Source organism: Chelon labrosus (assembly GCF_963514085.1).
Source record: "Chelon labrosus genome assembly, chromosome: 22".
NCBI classification, from domain to species: Eukaryota; Metazoa; Chordata; class Actinopteri; order Mugiliformes; family Mugilidae; genus Chelon; species Chelon labrosus.
Genome location: NC_140355.1, coordinates 21,600,175 through 21,619,952, shown reverse-complemented (window position 1 = coordinate 21,619,952; position 19,778 = coordinate 21,600,175). Strand labels below are relative to the sequence as shown.

General features: G+C 40.7%; 1 protein-coding gene across 2 annotated transcripts; it reads left to right on the top strand.

The window, feature by feature from the left end:
- Nucleotides 1–835: 835 nt before the first annotated feature.
- LOC311507970 (uncharacterized protein) lies at nt 836–18,619 on the top strand. 2 transcript variants are annotated; one of them, XM_084572546.1, is made up of 8 exons: nt 839–852; nt 1,120–1,199; nt 5,050–5,157; nt 8,962–9,402; nt 13,795–13,964; nt 14,044–14,313; nt 14,385–14,491; nt 16,672–18,619. In XM_084572546.1, the coding sequence occupies exons 2-8, from the start codon at nt 1,128–1,130 to the stop codon at nt 16,899–16,901; spliced, it is 1,398 nt and encodes a 465-aa protein (XP_084428672.1). In that variant the 5' UTR covers nt 839–852; nt 1,120–1,127; the 3' UTR covers nt 16,902–18,619. The 2 variants fall into 2 exon arrangements, with proteins under 2 accessions (XP_084428673.1, XP_084428672.1); XM_084572547.1 differs by lacking the exon at nt 5,050–5,157 and having other exon boundaries at nt 836–852.
- The last annotated feature ends 1,159 nt before the right edge of the window (nt 18,620–19,778 follow it).

Here is a 19,778-nt window from a genome sequence, read left to right as displayed (position 1 = left end):
CACTGCACAACCCTGTTTCCCTCACCATTCGATGTCTATCAACAGCTAATATAGAAACTAATAACCACGAGTCAAACAAACAAATCTACCATGATTCGCCCCGTTGCTGCGGGCTGAAAACACGTAACAAACAAATCGCGTAACAAACAAATCGCGTAACAAACAAATTAGATAAAACCAGCATCAACTGCCTGCCATCCTCGCCAGAAATAAACCAGTTAAACCAGATCTTACAGTGTCTCATTGTGCCTGACTGCACAACTGTAGTGTTGACAACTTTCCTGGTACCCAGCAACAACACTTAATACAATCTGAGACGAGCTATTTTACACTCCATGTGTTCCATCTTTCTTGATCAAGCTGAAATACACCATGTTCTCAGTTAGTCCACAATATTAACAACATATGACAGTGTGTGTCGTTGTGTGCTAGTGTGTGTTGTTGTGTTGCGTGTTGTTCCGTTAGTGTGTGTTGTTGTGTATTGTGATGTTGTGTGTGCTGTCCAGTTATCAGCGAACACATTTATACACAAAGTATTCTTTTATTTCCTGTAGAGGTTCATGGTCCTGATCAACTCTGACTTTACTTTAGTGCTGCCACTAAAATAAAATAAAGTGACCATATAATAATAGGTAATAATGATGCTAACATGATAAACGTGGACTGTCTCATGGTTGATGATAAATGTGTGTTAGATGTGGACGATGGAATCTGTATGATGTAACACGCATGCAGCAGAGAGAGTCTGAACTCAGTCTGAGCTGAGCCTTCCTCTGATTGGTCGGCTGCAGTGTCTTTATAAAGAAGTCATGCAGCGTTCACAGTCAGAGCTGCAGGACCGGGCTTCGTACAGTAGGTGCCTTTTAATGTTTCATCTGCAGAGTCAGGGTGAACGAATGAAGCGTCTCTCGGTTTAAAAAAAGTTTTTACTTCACTTTGATTTCAAACGTAAAACTGAAAGACACAGAGACCACACTAGTGGGAATCAGATGGAGATAGAGGCTACAGAGGAAATGTGTTGTTTAAAAGCTTGTGTTTAAAACCTGTATCCAGAGCAAGTGATTGATTTTGTAGCTGCAGGTGGAGATTTGTGTCTGACGTCTGTTTGATCTGAAACAGACTGAACCATGAGTGACGCGGGCATCCAGTTCAACGAGACACCCCACGACGGGTCCTACCACACCGGACAGAGAGAGGACGTGAGTTTACTGATCTAATAGAAATAGATAGAAATAGAAAAGTCTTTATTGTCTCTGTGTGCATGATGCAACCAAATTACTCCCACCACGGAAGAATAAAATACAAACATACACAGAGTAAGAACAGAACAAATATTAATTATATTCAGGTGGGTTTTACTGAGGGCCTGGAGGCTTTGACCCCTCCACTGTAAAAAACAAAAAAACAAAACAAAAAAAAAAAAACATGAAATCTAAACATCTTCGATCGAGGCAACATTTAATATTACAACTTGATATTGAGTTAATATTTAAAATGACACTTGTAAAGGTTTTAGATGAACACAGACGAGTGAACAAAGTCAGAACTTCTTTTTTCAAGCATTGTCTCCTTTTTTAATAATATCACTAAATAATTAAAATAATTATGTTTTTTCCTTGGACACTGTAACAGTAAAAAAGAAAAACATTCTTTATTTCTGAATATATTTATTAAAGTTTGTTGCCTCAAGGCGATGTTGTACTGTAACGGATAAATTAGTTCAGTTCTACAGATCTCTTGCCAGACTCTCAGCTGCTGTCTTCTCCTTGATCATTTATAAGGATGGATCAGACATTAGAGAGAAAAGAGGAACGATTCATCCAGGAACTACATTTATGGACAGTTTTAGCTCAATGCTAAGTGCTAATCCATCATCCACTCTACTGTCCACTGTTTAAAGGAACATTTTTTTGACTTTGCTTTTGAAATTAAAATCAGATCTTTATGTGCTGGAGCCGAGGTACACCTGAACAGGTAGCCAGTCCATGACAGGGTTAAACCAAAGAGACACCTATAGACAACGTACAATCACCAGTTAACCTAACCAGCTTCTCTCTGGCTTAATTGATGCCTCTCAGCAGAGGCTAGATATGTTTGGTCAAATGTTCCTTTTCTAAGATCTTTTTAAGTCATATATATTTTCTAGTTTCATTTTTTTTTTTTTTTTTTTTTTTTTTTTGATGTGATCATTGGTTGATTCCCGTCCTGTTGTGGTCAGGGTGTTCGGACAATGTGCTCACTCTGCCTCCCATCGGCGAGGTCTCCCTCCGCTATGGAAACCACACGGGGTGGGACCTCACATTAGCTGGTGAAGGAGCTTCCTACACCTTGAGAGAGAGCTCCAGCCGCCAACACTTTGAACTGATCAACAACTTTTATGGCTATGTAGTCAAACGCTGTCCCAACTTTGCTGAGTAGCTAGAAAGTCAGCGTTCCTGGAACTGGAACTTGTTATTTTACCCACTGTAAAAAACTGAAAGATGTTTCCTTTTTTCTTTTATTATCTTTTCATTGTGTATCCTTTCTTAACTGTTTTTCTTCTTTGCTATTCTTATCTCTTCTTATCATAATACTACCTCCACTTCAGTGAACCTGAAAACACAGCATGCTGCGCTAACTTCTGAAAACAATAGACAAAACGTCTTCACCCGTTCATCTATAAACAAAGTGAAAATAACAACCAAACACAGAAACTCTGCTGGTCACAGAACACGGAAGAAACAGAAGAAGTTTCCACTGAACTCTAAAATAGTATGAACACACCCCAGCATACCTGGGACACTCCTAACGTTAGAGATGCAGATAAACCTGTTAGTCGTGGTTTTGATGAATGAGAACAATGTCAGTTGTCAGAGAAATAACGTAACGATCGATTAAATGTACTTTACATTGTGTGAAACAACCCACATACAACATAATTTTACACTTGACACCAAAACAATGGAACCAAAAGAAAACAAAATCTTTGTGGATCTGCGGATAGAACAACCTGATGATCTGCGTTTGTCTCGTGTCATTTTTGCAGCATTCATTGTTTAATAGTTTGTCTCACCTATGTACAGCACTTTGTTTCAGCTGTGGTTGTTTTTAAAGTGCTTTATAAATAAAGTTGAGTTGAGTTGAGTTAATGCAGCTAAACTCATTTTAGTTCAAGGGGGCTGGAACAGTAACGTAATAACACAATAACCTATAAATAGTTTTAGTGCAAAGAAGAACAAGTACATTACGGAAATGTTAACTGTTGTTTTAATAGATAAAACAAACTGCACAAAATGGTAATTTAAGTTCAAAGTAGTAACAGAGTAAAGTATCATATTACAAACCATTTACTGTTCACATTGTAAGAATTCATCCCACGATCTAATTGGACCTTCTAGTGTGCCAACAAAACTGTAAACCCACATGTGTGTCTGTGAATCTTAAAAAATATTAGGGGCCCATGCTAAAAGTGTCTGCTCAGGACAAACTGCAAGGGCTAAAGGCATCAAACCTGGTAACTTGGTAGACGTCTTAGCATGTCTAGCCCTAGCCCGTTCATCCAATTCTCACCAAACTTGGCAAGAATCATTTATGGACAAAGATAATGCAAAGTTCTCAAAAGAACTTTAGTAGGGTTATTGATTACAAAGTTAATGGCTAATTACTTTTTATGGCGTGGTGCAGTATAACTCCAAAGCTAATATTTTGTGAAGTATATTACCCAAACTTAATCAAACTTCATATTATTGATAATAATATGATTCTGTACAAGCACCCCAACTTTTGTGAACCTTGGTCTCTAGGGGGTGGTACACAAGCAACATTTCAATATCTCAAAAACTGCAGTAGCTAACTTCATGAAATTTGGCATACAATATTGTGTAGACGCCCACCAAGTTGCGTGACATTATGTCTACAGGGGGCGCTACAGGTGACACAGAAACATTTAATATGACTTTAAGGTATCACGTACAGATCAGGTGGACACAATGGAGGAGTCTGGGATCAGGAAAACTCAGAGGTTGTTTATTCAGATGCAGGGCCAAAACCAGGAAGTCAGGATACAGGTTAAGGTACAGTGGTCCGGCAGGCAAAAACTCAGGTAATAATGCTAAGCTAAAATCACAACTAGAAATCACTTCGAAGAAACTGGCTTGAACGCTTCAGGTAACCTACAAGACGAACTGACACAGGAGGAATGGGGAACACAATGAGACACAGGTGAAACACATGAGGGCGGGGAAAGCAATCACAGACAGGACTAGACAGGAAGACTTCAGTAGACTGCAACTACAAAATAACAGGAAGTGACCAAAGGGGAACAGAAAACTGAACTCAAAAATAACAGACACTACGTGGTCCTGACATAAGGCCTAGAAATTTGGAAGTATTCACCCAATCTTTATGAAACTTCACATCAATCATGCCAAGTTTTGTGAAATTCGGGTAGTAGGGGGCGCTACAACAACTGCATATTTATATCTCACAAACCACCACAGTAAACTGCTTGAAATGGATGACTCCTTAAAAGTCCACCAGGTTTCGTGTAATACGATTTATAGGGGCGCTACTGGTGACTTATGCATGGCAAGGATGGCAAGGACCCCTTTATGATCGCTTGCGATCATCTAGTTCTTCGTTTTCTTATAGTGATGAATTCTCTTTTTCTGCGTATCTAAAAGTGTCTGTTATAGTGACATGGTAGGACTTCTACCAAGTTACCAGGTTTGATGACCGTTTGCATGGACCGCTAACTAGTGAATCTAGTCTCCATGAAGGTTGTGGTTCAGCTTTAGTTTCTAACAACTGAGAGAGATGTTGATTCAACTGTGTTTTCATCGTGTAGAATTATTGAACTGTAGCTGGTTCTAAAATATGGGTCATCTCCTCAGATCAGTCCAGTTTCCATCCTCCACAGTGATCATCCAGGTGAATCACCACCTTCTGAACATTATTTAAAACAGAACCATTACACTGGTGTACCTAATGAAGTGGCCTGGGAGGCTGCACCAATGGGTGATTGTGGTGTGATTGAAGTAGAAAAAAACCTAACTTATTTATTTTTAACAGACAGTGAAACTTGAAGAAGAAGAAGAAGAGAGACAGAGAGAGAGACAAGAGAGAGAAAAACAAGAGAAAGAGAGACGAGCAGAAGAGGAGAGGAGGCGTCTCGCCAAGGTGGAGAGAGAGAGGAGGATGGTTCGAATTACGGGGGTTATTGGGGGGGTTGACCCCCCTAGATGAGACTTAGACCCCCCAAAGTAGATGAAAATAATAGTTTGGGGGGTACTGAAATTTTTTTAATAAAATATAATGTTAGCCTTTCCAAAATTGTATGTATTTAAATGCAGTATTACCATCACATCAATTCAGGAAATAATCTAATGAAATACGATTTTCAAACCCTCACCCCCATTGGGATGTACCATTTCTCAGTACGTTCAGTTGTTTGCTATGGTTCTTCACTAGCTGTCAAACGTACATAGCCTACTGGGTGCGGGCGCAGGCGCTGGTGAGTGCAAAATTAAGAGTAATGGTGCGTTCGAGCGCCCATCCAAACCAGTGGGATGTGGGACTTATCCTGCCTCCAACTAGGAACAGTGCACTGGAATGCCTGTCGAAGTGGAACCTCCGACCGGCGAACTCGGGGGAGCTCGACCTACCCCGACCTCACCAAAATTAAGTCGGAGGATAATGGCGGCGCCCATGGAGTCTCACGTCGTTTATATTGTGCGCTCAAACTCATTGATTCAATATTGATTGACATTACATCAGGACAATTTTGTCATAAACATGCAATTTGTTTACTGTCATACAGTTTTGTAGCGTTTAATAGGGGAAGGGGTAAGACAACACGTAGCTATGCAAATGGATAACGTTACATATGTGACCTATAGATGATTTTAGACTTTTTAGAAGCAATTTAGCAACGACGAAGGCTACAGTGCATAATTACTCATCCGCAGTTTGGCCTCTTCCATCTCGTTTGTGTATGTAAGTAGACTGAATTACTGACAGTCAAAATGCCTCTTCAAAAACAAAGCGAGTATCAGTTTAGCGCGGCGGTCGTCCATGGTTTCTGTTTACATTCCACTTCAATTGCCTCGAACGCTTAGAAGTAGGAGCTAGTACATTTCAGGTAGGATAAGTCCCACGTCCCACTGGTTTGGATGGGCGCTCGAACGCAGCATAAGGCCCAAGTTATGCTTCCGCGTTGACACAGCGCAAGGGGGCGTATGGACCTATTACGTCCTTGCGGACCCCCGTACGTCCTACGCAAGGGCCAGACGTGCACCTCCCAAAAATCCTCGACGCGCGTCGAGGCGACGCAACAGCAACGCAGCAGCAACGCAGCAGCAACGCAGCAGCAACGCAGCGGCATTGGCTGTGATTGGTCCGCTAACTACATCCGCTGGAGACCGCTTTTCCGGTTTCCACTCATAAACACCGCCATTTTTAAAAAGTCTTCAGTTTGGTTGGTCTTTGAGAATGGTCTCTGTCTCGGTGTCCATCGTTCACTGTGACTACGACAAAAGCCGGAAGGTAAATAACTATACGAGGCGAGATACGTCACAAGAGTCTCGGTCGGTCAGTCACAGAAAATCATAGCGCCCTCTACCGGTGTGGCACTGAATTGCATTTCGACACGTAAACCCCACGTAGAACCATCACGGTCTCACGACTGCGTCCAAGCAACTGCGTGACCATTGCGTGATCACTACGCGGAAGCATAATCCAGGCATAAGTGGCTGAATCAACTTTAAACTCTGCCTATGGTTTTGACTACCATGTATATCATCGTGCGTTGTATTTTGTGGTAAATGTTATGAGCAGCTCATCATCTAAACAGGTTTTCAGAACTGTCTTAATTTGGTTGTTCAGTATTTGTCTCATCCATAATGTAGTCATAGTCTCTAGCTAGATAAATAGCTAAAAGTTCACGCAGCTCCTGAAGCTCTCTGCACCAAGAAAATATTGTCAGTATCTCGGAGAAACTAAGGCAATTCTGGTTGCATTAATGCAAGCAGTTTATTATCTCATGGACAAAGTTGTCGAATGGAAACGTGCTCAAATGTGTGTCAGTTTGAACTACTGCAGAAGCTAGCTAGGCTAGTCTATCTGTAGCCCATCTGTTAATAATTCTGGATTTTACATTTAAGTCTGGTGTTTGACATTTCAGTAAGCTGTGCTATTGGTCTGTATGCACTTCTATGTTTGCATTGCACTGCTATACCGAAAAATATTTTTTGACTGTGGCGCGCAATTTTACGCACAGGGCGCACCGTAAACAGTGTTTATCCGTGCCCGAATTCAACTCTTCCTATAACGTGTAGGGTGCATTGTGCTTGCTAGTACAGAGCTGCCAACTCTCACGCTTTCGCCGTGTGACACACGGTTATGCCTGTTTTCACACGCACTCACGCCACACATCCAATTTCTCACGCAAAAAAAAAAAAATCCGATCTTGGTCCGAGACTCTTCCGTTCCTTTTCAAACTCCACGACGGTAGATGGCGCTGATGAGCGCACCTGAACCTTTGCGCTGCGCTACACCTGCAGTGCACCCCTTTACTATCTATGCCTGCACCCCGAAGTAGACAGAAGAAGAGATACAGAGACCAACAAGACAGCAGGAGAAACCAGAAACTACTTTGAGAAGTCTGATAAAGAAGAGAATCTGAGCTGAGACTAGGCCAGTAACCATGCACACAGATCATAGACAAGGACTTTACCCAGCTTCTGATCTGCATCTGATGCTGATTATGCCACATTTTAGCTATTTTTTAATGCATTCATCTGTTTTATTGCTTGAAAAAGTTGTACTGTTTAAGCACTTTATTTGTTGCACTTTATTTGTCTCTGATGGACCATGTGGTGGGAGACTTTGAATGAAGAATAATGTCCCTCCCTAACTAATCTTGTGTCGTTTTGGCTGAACATAAATCATTAAGTGCTCTTTAGAATACAATTATTCACAACATAGGTTAGGTTTTAGTTAAGAATTAGTTTAATACCATTTTAATCAAAATATCAATCAACCTACCTAGGTCAATTCTTAAACACTGATCTATGAATAAGGCTTTATTGTCATTTAGTTTTCTGGTTGAATGTTCAGCTCAAGTCTACAGACTAAGACCTACAAGTCATGATGCTGAACATGAATCAGAATAAGTTCAGGTATTACACATCTTTAGCAGACCGCCCAAAAATCCACTAGAATGCTGGAAACCACATCTACTTAATCCAAAATCTCCTGGGGGTGGACCTTCAGCTATGTCTGCTTCACAGAATGTAACCAATATTGTCCATCTTCAGTGGGCTGCCCCTATCAACAGCTTCGGACCTCCCCACAAACCACCAGAATGCAGGGTACAACATGGGTACAACATCAAATTAATTCCAGTTATCTTATATCTGAGCCACCAATTTGTGTGACTGCGTGCACGGCATAATTTTGGTCACCCACGACAAAATCTCACTCCAAGGTTTTTTGAAAAGTTGGCAGGTATGCTAGTATGATTAGTTTTTTTTTACCTTGTCGGCCAGCCAGCCACGGTCATATGACCTATATTTCGAAGGAAAATTGACTGTGAACCACAAGTGTGAAATCGTGTGTGTAAGCCTATATAAAATGGAGAGTGACGTCACCAGTCAAAATAGCGGTACCCCCCGAAGCTCATGGTATAATTCGAACACTGGAGAGGAGGATCCAGGAACAGAAATCTCAGGTTCTCCTCCAGGTCCTGGATGATCCATCAGCTGAGATAGAGAGAGACGAGGTAAACTTGTCCTCAGGTACCTGAGGTCACACCTCATTATTGAAACTGTCTGAATAAGCAGCGCCATCATGTGGTCAGGAGAATATTGTACCTGTTGCTGTCTCTAATGGACAGCATAGGAAGGAAGGAGGGAGGGAGGGAGAAGGAAAGGGTGTTCACGCTACCAAAAGACAAATGCTGTGCTCTTTCTTTCATTTCCACAGATCACTGATGTTAATGAGGAGTTTGAAAAACTTTTGACCAAGTATGAAATTACGAGTGAATGTCAGGAGGGCAGCCTGGAGGACAGGATGAAGACTCTCCAAAATGAGCTGACCTTAAAATATTTTGGAGCAAACAACATCCAGTTTGCTTTGGACCAGGCCACCGGATACGTGGACCTGTCTCTGAGGGAGAAGTTCCATGTCGTGGAGGCAGTGGTGACGGTCACTCTGGAGGCTGACCCTGAAGTCCTCACTGAAGAAGACAAGAAGATTGAATTCATCATCAGTTTACAAGAACAGCTGCGTGTCTCCAACCCAACATTGGCCAGAAAGGTTGTAGTAAATGTTCTGAAAATGACATCACAGCAGTCCCCAGCAAGCAAAGGAGGAGGTTTCAGCGACGACCAAAGTCATCAGTCCGACGCCACTGGTGGCAGAACCGTGAGTAATCCACTGGGCCAGGCCGACAGTCAGAGTTTCTTTGACAACCAGCTGTTTAACTACCGCATGTAGCACCCCTGCACTCTATGAATGAAGGGGCGTTTGGGTTCGGTGATTCAAGGTGTATTATGGGTGAACCTGAATAACCCAACTGAACCACTAACCTTACTAGAAATAACTGACCCCAGACAAATGTTTTTATCAGTAAGCAAAATGATTATTTACTCAAATATTAGGTTTAAACTCAAAAAAAGGGCAACAGCAAATGCTTACCACGTTACCTAATACTAACAAAACACGTAAAACCCGAACTTAAGTCACTTTACTAAACTTAACTGAATAATGACTCATTAAATGTTGGTAAAACTGCTGTCCTATTTAACCTTTACATTTTCACAATCCTAAACAGTACTGTATAAACACACATGGGCCCACACACACACGCAATTCATGGGTTTCACCAGGTCCCTTTCCACAGGTGTTTAAAATCAAGCACCTAGATTATGAATGTAGACTGCATGGTGCTTGATTAAAACACCTGTGGAAAGGGACCTGATGAAACCCATGAATACCCGTTGCAGGCCTGTTCACTGCTCCGGTGCGTTGCGGCCGTAACTCCCGGTCTCCACGGAGTTAAGCACAGTTAATGTTTCCCGTTTCTTTGTCCAACTGACGAATCCCAACGACCAGCGGAAACCGAGCCCTCCTGCTGTGCTTCCGTCCTCTGCCGTCCGTAGTGGCGTACTCAGCCGATACTCGTGGCATATTGAGAGTGAGGAGTTGTTGTCATGGTGCAGAGCCCCTCCCCTCGATATCGCGGTATCTCGCGGGATCCTCACCCTCTCCGTCATGTTTGCAGGATTCCAGCGGCAAAACATGATTGTTTACGTGTGTTGTTAACTCAGTAGTAGAGGAGGTTCTCACAATTCCGCACTGTTTTACCATGCCTGGAACTCACTGCTGTGTTAAAAACTGCTCCAGTACCTCACACGATACATATGGAAAACGTAGGAACAATGGAATACAGTTTTTTAGGTTACTGAAATGGACACAGCATCAGGGAGAGCAAGTCTCTGACCTGACGAGGAGACGCCGGATTGCTTGGTTGGCTGCAATAAGAAGAAAGGACCTTACTTTCGATCTCACCCCCCAGTCGATGAGAGTGTGTTCTCTGCATTTTCACTCGGGTACCTTCTCTAAAAAATGTCTTTATGTTATTTGTTAAAGCTACGAAGTGTAGGTTACCTAGCTGTGCAAACCCTGAAGTGCATCTGAAGTTTGCTGCCTAGTTAACTGTCTAACAAACTGTTGCCTCTTCGAAAATGCTCAATGGCCAACCATTAATGTTAACTAAAAAGTAGTTGAGATTGTGCTCATGACATTATGCTACCTTGTTGGTGGAGCTCTTATGGGTCTATGTGTTGGATGTCTGAGAGCTTCTCCAAATACCGCTGTTTTGCGGTAGGTGTAAGCTTGTCCCTGTAAGGTCCATTTTCTTTCGCCTTAACTTTCTCCATTGCTTTACTTTCTTACTTTTCTTGTATTTGTAGATCTGTCCCACCGAAATAAACGCGCAAAAATAGCTCTGGAATGTTTAGTCGCGCCTCCGTTAAGTTCTGAAGGCGTTGCCCCTGGCAACCGATAGAGTCTCCTACCATCATGGCCGACCGGCTCAGACCCCGCCCAAATCAACCCAAATCGGCACGTGACTCCTCACTCTCAATAGGTACAGCTGCCGATAATAGCGTCCTTGACTGTAGCGCGCAGAGCCTTACTCCAGTCCTGGAGAAACAACGTACTCCAACTGGTGGCGCTACTGCAAAACAATGTCCTTGCGATAACCCGCTTCAGTGCTCAGCCATCTCTGTATTTTGTTCCCGTAGTTTCTCTCTCCAGTCTCTCGCCACCACCCGTTACTCTCCCTTGTTTCTTTTCTTCTTCTCTTTTTCTTCCGGCTTCCACCTCGCTCCTTCCCCTCTTTTCGTCACTTCCCCACCAATCACCACAGGTGGCACTAATTGACACCCACAACAACCAATCAGGTGCAAAGCTAACAAAATAAAGGAGCAATCTGCATTTTTTCTTTCTTTTGCAGTCTTAGTTACAAAATATTGTTAAAACTTCATTTTAACTTATTTGCACATTTACCAGATATACATTTTAACACATAAATTTATAGTCAGCAACTATATAAGGGAAGATCTAATTGATATTACTCCCTTTTTTATTTTCCACCGGGCTACACACATGCAGAGGGCCGGCCAACGTCCATGTGAGGCTGTGTCAGAGAATTCATTAGCTGACTAACAGTGGCGGCTGCTGGTCTTTCAAATAGGGGAAGCCCAGTTTTGTAAAATTGGCCAAATATTACATCATTAAATTTAACAGGGTTACTAATTAATTCTCCTTATATTGTATAGGCCTATGTTTATAGTTCTTATTAGTTAATTACAGTGAATGAAAATGCACTCTAATGTTATCAGAAGTGTTCTTCGTATTATTATCATTCTTCTAACCAAAATTAATTTAATTAATTCAGCTTGAATCGTTTAACGTAGAAACTTCATTCAACTTTTAAACTACAGTGGGTGCAGCTAGCTAGCTGGCTGGCTAGTTTACCCCCTACAATTGCAAATAAACGAACTTTTTAAAACTGAAATGAAAACAAGTAGCAAACTCAGTAACGCAATATATTCACGATTTTATTTTGACAGATGGAAATAGTGCGATATATCGCAACAGATAATGAGCAGTAGCTTATTAACCCTGTATTACTGTAACTTCTCTCGCCAAATATCCGCATGGGACTGACCTAAAATCCTTCGATGCAGAAGTATAGTCTGGTATAGGCTTAAAGCGCTGTCAATCACGACGAGTTCCAGCCACGTTAACAGTTCATCCAATCATCATACAGAAGCTCGGCGTCCTGGTACATCCCACCATAGACATATATACATAGACGCCTCATTGAGTGGGTTGGTCCGTTGTTGCGATACGTCAACGTCGCCGCCATATTGGGGGAGGCAGCTCTGTCCCGCGAACCATACGAGTCAATGGAGTGAACTTTATTAAGCGCCTTCCACAAAGTGCTGTAAGTTAATGCCTCTCATTTACATGTTCACACACGAACGTATATATTGAGGAAACCGATAGGAACCAAAAACAAAGTCTGTAACATTAACTACTCAGAATGTAATCAGACGTTGTTTTTAGTTCCTATCGGTTTCCTCAATATATACGTTCGTGTGTGAATGTGTAAATGCTTATAGTACTTTGTAGAAGGCGCTTAAAGTTCATTCCATTGACTCGTATTGGTTCGCGGGACAGAGCTGCCTCCCCCAATATGGCGGCGACGTTGACGTACGGTCCAGCACTCAATGAGGCGTCTATGTATATATGTCTATGCATCCCACTGCCCATTCACTCCCAGAGACGCCCGGCTTCCCTGGAAGTGACGATTTTGGAGCGTTTGTCCAATAAATGTCGAGCTTTTTTGCCCTGAGATCGGCCCATTCTGAAGCCCCATTGAAAGTCCATTGAAGCCGAGACTCAATGGGTTTTTAAACGGACCGTGATATGAGAAAAAAAAATCACGATAGACGAACGGCTAAAACTTATTAACGATTGTGTTATTATAAAAAGTAGCCATGAAGTCGATCATGTTCTAGCACATTTTAGTTTGAGTAGTAATGTAAATTCGTAGTATTTGACGAAATTGCCAGTGATATTTTAGGGGAGGCTGAGCTTCCCCTGTAGTCTCAGAGCAATCGCCTCTGCTGACTAACTAGCTAGCTAACAAGCTGAGCTAACATGCCTGTTTTGTTAAGTGCAAACACAAATGCTTAGTATATAATTATACAATACGAACATATTTAGAATAGAACCAGTGTTTCACTCACCGAAAAATCTGGAGAGCAGATTTCTTTGAAGGTCTGTTAGAACAATTAACCGAACAAAAAGCCATTCAGTGGTATCTATGTGTACAATTTTCCAAAACTGACTACAAGCACGGCCGGATGGTCGTGACACTAATTAGCCAGAGAAGTGGGGACTAGCGGAGAGACCAAAGCTAGCAGCTCCCGCCAAGTGACCGCGCCCATAGTCACCTGTCACTCAAGGCGGGAACGCCCTTAATTATGCAGAATTTTAAACCTTAATAAAAAAATAAACAAACGCGTTCAAAAATTCACCCCCCGTACAGTTGTCATGAATAGTGAAATAAGGCATTGAGACTAAAACCATTTTTTGTACCAGGCTGTAAACATGTTTAATATTGCTGTAAAGTTGGGCATTTTAACATGGGGGTCAATGGGGATTTGCTCCCTTTTGGAGCCAGCCTCAAGCGGTCACTCGATGAACTGCAGTTTTTTGCATTTTCGCATTGGCTTACAGAATGGATATGATGACAAAACCCCTCGAAAATATAAGTGGAAGGAGACACAAAAAAAGATAGAAGAAATGTGTAAGGACTACCAGAACAAGATGAAGACAGATGATTTACCTGAAGGCGACATCAACATCATCACAACCCACAACCTTGGAATAGTTGGAAAGGTGGCAGAGTAAGTAATCATGCAGCTGTTGAATGACATGACTTCCTAAGCATTCTGGTTTAAATGAGACGTGTTTCTTCCTCAAAAGGATCAAAAGAATCCGGAAGGAGAATGAGCCCGACAACGAGAACAACTCCCCTGTGAACGCTGACCACATCCCGCCCATAAACACCTTCAAGAAGGCGCACAAGATGCTGCAGGAAGACGAGAACCTGAAGCAGAATCTGTTCACAAAGCGTCCAGAACTTCTGATACTGATGAGTGAAAAAGGAAACCGAGGGCTCACCAGAGAGGTCATCACAGAACACCACAAACTGGGTCTGACCTACGGCAACACCAAAGAGGGTGACAGAATCAGGTGAGGATGACTCCTTTATGTCTGGCCTGAGCTGGAGACAGATGTTAAACTCCTCTTCTTCTTGCTTACAGTCAAAAGCTGGCTGAGACTTTTATCAGTGGAAATGTGGTTAAACTGATGAAGATGTCGCTGATCGTAGCCAATCCAGAGATGTCACAGACTCTTAGAGAGGATGCAGGTACATTACAAACGAATCGTATTAATGGTCTACAGAAAACTGTTGTAAGGTGAATTCATCTAAAGTTGAAACATGTAGAAAAGTTTTCAGTCCAGTTCATCTATCTATCTATCTATCTATCTATCTATCTTCTACATTTCTGCATAAAGACTCAAAACATCAGCAGATACTTATGTCCTGTTGAGAAGTGTTTCCATCAATGTGATGAGACTCAGGTGTGGTTCAGTTCCTGGTTTAGTTTAAATAAATCAGGGATTTGTCTCAGTGTGATCTTCACAACACATGTTTGTGGAAGTGTATGATGGCAACGGACAAAGGAACTTTCTGAGGAGCTGAGGAAAAAAGTCATTGTTGCTCATCAAGCTGAAATTTGGAATTCACAACAAATGCCAGGACATCTGTCCATGAGCTGAATGTGTTTACAGTTTTTTTACAACCGCTATGACCCGTTTGTCAGAAACTTGAACACTTTTTCAAAACTGTTAACACACATCACACCTGAACCACACAATACCCCAAACAGTTAATTTCATGCTCAAAATCACGCAGTGTAACTAAACACAGACACACACTTCCAAAATACAATAATACACTAACACAGTTCACCAAATCTACCAAAGCACTGACACACGTTGTCTTCCAACAGAAACATTTAGTCAGTCACAGCACAGTGTCATAAAAAACACTGACAACTGATGGAATAACACAAACTGAATCACTTTGCATGTGTCAAATCTACTTTTTTCCTTTTTATTTTACAATCAACAGATTAGTGTATTGATCATACATGTAAATTAATGTTTGTGATGGTGTTCTTCATTTTTCATTTGTTGGGCATGAATTTTGTTCCTTTTTTTGTACAACACTCATGTGTGACAACCCATGGTTGATTACATGGTCGATGATGGTAGCTCGTATTTCATCTGTCACCCTATCTCTGGCCCTTCTTTGAACCCCACCACGCATTCTAACTCTCCCTCTACCTCTACCTCTAGGCATTTTTCTCACTTGTTTTTTGCAAGTCCTCCACCTTGTCCCTTGCCTTATCTTTTGTTCTTTTCCCTCACAAGATCCGCCTATACAGTAAATATAGGTGATGTGATTGGTGATGTGATTGAAAAAAGCCCAGCACCTGAGCTGAGTGAGACGGGAATCAGCTGTGATCAATGTAATCTTCAATCCATTAGTTTTGAACATGAGGTTTTCTGTTTTGACAAACCGTGTGAAAGCAATTGAAAATTCACCAGTTAACATCTACTGTTTTGGTCTTGATTGAGCTTGTGTGTAAAAGGAGTTAAAACTAATTTTAAACGTGTAAAATGTGTGTATTTTGTGTCAAAAGAATAAGAATTGTGTTAATTGTATAGCCCACACAGGCTGATGTTGTGGTAACTGTGTGAAGAGTTTTGAAAAAGCGTTAAAAGTATCGAACAACAAGTCATAGCGGTTGTAAAAAACTGTAAAGGGTCGTATTTCAGTTTGGAAGCTGCTTTTCTACAGGAGACTACTGGTGAATGATCTCAGACAAGTGAAGAACTCTCTATGGAAGGTAGGAACATCAGTATCCAAGTCTACCATGAACAAAAGACGTCACAAGAGCAAATACAGAGGGTTTATCACAGGCTGCAAACCATTGATGAACCTCAAGAACAGAAAGACCAGAATCTGGAACAGCATCTACAAACACCTCATATGTGGCTCGTTGGTCTAGGGGTATGATTCTCGCTTTTGGGTGCGAGAGGTCCCGGGTTCAAATCCCAGATGAGTCCACATTTAGTTACAAGGAGGTCACAGCAGATACTGGAAACAAGGAGGCTCTGATATGTAATATTGGCTCATTTTAGTAAATAAACAAACACACACGTATAATATTCAAGTTCATGTGTTTGATAGGGGTCTCTTTGTCTACTTTTTGTCTATTTTAAGTAATTTCTCTGAAGGACAGAACATTTCTCAGTGTACAGTGTGTAGAAGTGATTGAAAGCCTTTCACTGATGATCGTCTACTGAGACAGTGTCCAGCCTTTAAACTGAACGTCACATGGTTTTCATTGAGGAAGATGGAGAGTTTGATTTGTTCTGCTATTGTTTGTTCTCCTGACAACATTTCCAGATAGTTTGATAACCACGTGATTTTCTCCAGATCAGTAAAACTCTGTTCTTTACCTGTGGGTTCTCCAGAACTACCACAACGCGGGAAGAGATGTGATATTTTGTCCAAAGAAGGAACCAGGAGGTACCACGACGTTGGAGACAAACTGTTAATGGACCGTTACTTCAGGATGGGCGTCCTAAATCAGAATGAGTATGATGGTGTTAAAAAGTGGCTGAACGGGATGCAAAAGACCCCAGAGTATCGGGAACTCCTCTGTGAGCTGAGAGAAATAAACAAAAAAACAACAGGAAAATAGTAAAATGGATAACTTCTTATTATTAGTGTAGTTAAAGACATAAACTGATGAGCTGATTGTTCTTTAGTTATTTTACTATCACTAATTAAAGAACAAGCAAATGCCAGTCATTGTTTTTTGATTAATCACTTAATTAGCCTTAACGATATAACATTAACCAAAATAAAATAACATTAACCACTTAATCAGCTGAAACAAATTAATGTAAAACATTTAATTACCCTAAACAAGCTAATGTTAAACATTTAGCCTCATAGAGACAAGGTAGGTAGATAAGAATATGAAGCAACTCCACCATGACCAGGTGACGTGTATGAGTCTTCTGATTGGTCCGGCAGATCTTTGCTGAAGCAGAATCAGCTCCCAACAGAGAGACTCCAGGACAACTCTGCCCAGGACAAACTGCAAGGGCTAAAGGCATCAAACCTGCTAACTTGGTAGAAGTCCTAGCATGTCACTTTGCCAAGGTGTCAATACATGTACCTGCAGCTAGGTGGCGCTATACTACGCCAATTTACATTTTGCCTCATATCACGAGAACCGTATGTGTGCCCTAGAAACAAAATGCTTTCTCCCTCTGATTCCTTACATAGCCCTGGTTCTAATGGACTAGGCCACGCCCATTTCCGCTTGCCATTTTTTTTCGCGCTATTTTGAAAAAATTGCACCTCAAAGCAAAATCAACTCATTCAATTCTCACCAAACTTGGCATGTATCATTTATGGACAAAGATAATGAAAAGTTCTCAAAAGAACTTTAGCAGGGTTATTAATTACAAAGTTAATGGCTAATTAAATTTTAAGGTGTGGCGTAGTATAAGTCCAAAGCTAATATTTTGTGAAGTATATACCCAAACTTAATCAAACTTCTGATCATTGATAATAATATGATTCTGTACAAGCACTCCTTGTGATCCTTGGTCTCTAGGGGGCGCTACAAAAGCTACATTTTAATATCTTTCAACTAATGAAATTTGGCATACACAATCATGCAATACATACTGTGTACACCCATCAAGTTGATTGACATTACATCTACAGGGGGCGCTACAGGTGACACAGAAACATTTAATATGACTTTAAGGCCTGTAACTTTTGAAGCATTGACCCAATCCTTATGAAACTTATCAGCCATCATTATAATATCTTTTAAATCTCTTCTTAAAACTCACCTTTATCGATTGGCCTTTTCTTAATTTTGTTTTATAATTTTGTTTTATCATTGTATGATTACTTTGTTGTGGGTGGGTGATTTTAAATTTTAATTCCAATTTTATTTCTCTTGATGGTTTTATTATGATTGTTGCTAGGCATCTGACCTGTTTTATTTCTGTTGTTGTTGTACAGCACCTTGTAACTTGTTTTGGAAAGGTGCTATATAAATAAAGTTATTATTATTATTATTATTATTATTATTATTATATGCTTGCATACAATCATGCCAAGTTTGGTGCAATACGGTCTATAGGAGGCGCTACTGGTTGCTTTTGCCTCTGCGTCCCACTCAGGGACGACTTTGCCACGGCATGGACCCCTTTATGATCGCCTGCAACCATTTAGTTTTCATTTCATTTGATTATTAATTATCTTTTCATGTTATAACTTCTTTACAGCTTCATTCATTCATTCATACATTAATACTTGTTGTAGAAATGAAGCAGAGATGTAGACGTTCTGAACGAAGTAAAAATTAAAACATGTAATAAATGTGTGACTGTCTGCTTGTGTTTTATGGCTCTTACTGTGACCTGTCAGGTTATTTTAGCCTCAAACACATTTTATATAAAAATACAACAGAAACAGAGACTTCTTCAGAGACAATAAACCCTTCATGGGAAGTCTCCTGGCACCCTAGACCCATTGCATCATGGGAAGTCTATCCACTACTGTAATGACAACTTACTTCTAACATATATAATCTCATATATCCTTTATATTCTCTTTGAGATGAGCGTAGCTCTGTGGGAACATACAGAGAAGGGTACGTTTGTAATGTGTGATGGCTGACCCCTCTTTAGCGGGTGCTGCTCTCATCTCTAGGAGTATGGCTGATTTTATTAACCCCCAGGCCTCGGCTGCTCAGAGCTCCTGTCCTCTCCTCTCACCTCTATTAATACTCATGCTTTGTGTTTAGCATCTTAACAGCTGAGTCCCTCTCTCCTTCTCCCTCCTCCTCCTCCTCCTCTTCCTCCTCTGAGACCCGTTTCCACAGCTGATCTAAATGAAGACAGGAAACAGATTTCAGCGTTACAAAGCCGGACAAGACGCCGTGGACTACATTCCTGCAAAGCTTATTTTCCTGGAGAATAAATCACAGATTCAAACTCTTTGGTCAGAGATGAGTGAATGAGGAAAAAACAGCTGATTATAAAAAAAAACTGTTTTATTTTCTCCATGATGCCGAGTTAAAGACAAACAGCTTATGTGTAGTTTTATCCAGCAGGGGACAGTAAACATAGGACTAAAACTAAAAATGAGAGCTCCACCCACAGATACGACTCTTCTTCTTCTGATCTTAAAATATATTTATAGAATATATAAAATAAATCATATCTACATTATTTTATAAGTCAGTTTATAAGTCAAAATAAACCAAAATTCGAAAACAGCAGGCCTTGTATTATTTTGCATTAAAAACACTTACATGAGGTATAAGAAAAAAATAAAGAAAAAACTGTAAAATTAAATTTAAAGATACTAATTTGAGAATTTAAATAAAAACAGTATAAAAACACTTTCCTACATTGCTGTAGTAATAATAATAGTTAAAAATATTAACAAATAAAATATGTAAAAAGAGAATTATTTATTACAGGGTTCTTGCACCATTTTAATAGTCAAATTTAATGGTTTTTAAGACCTCAACAAATATAATTTA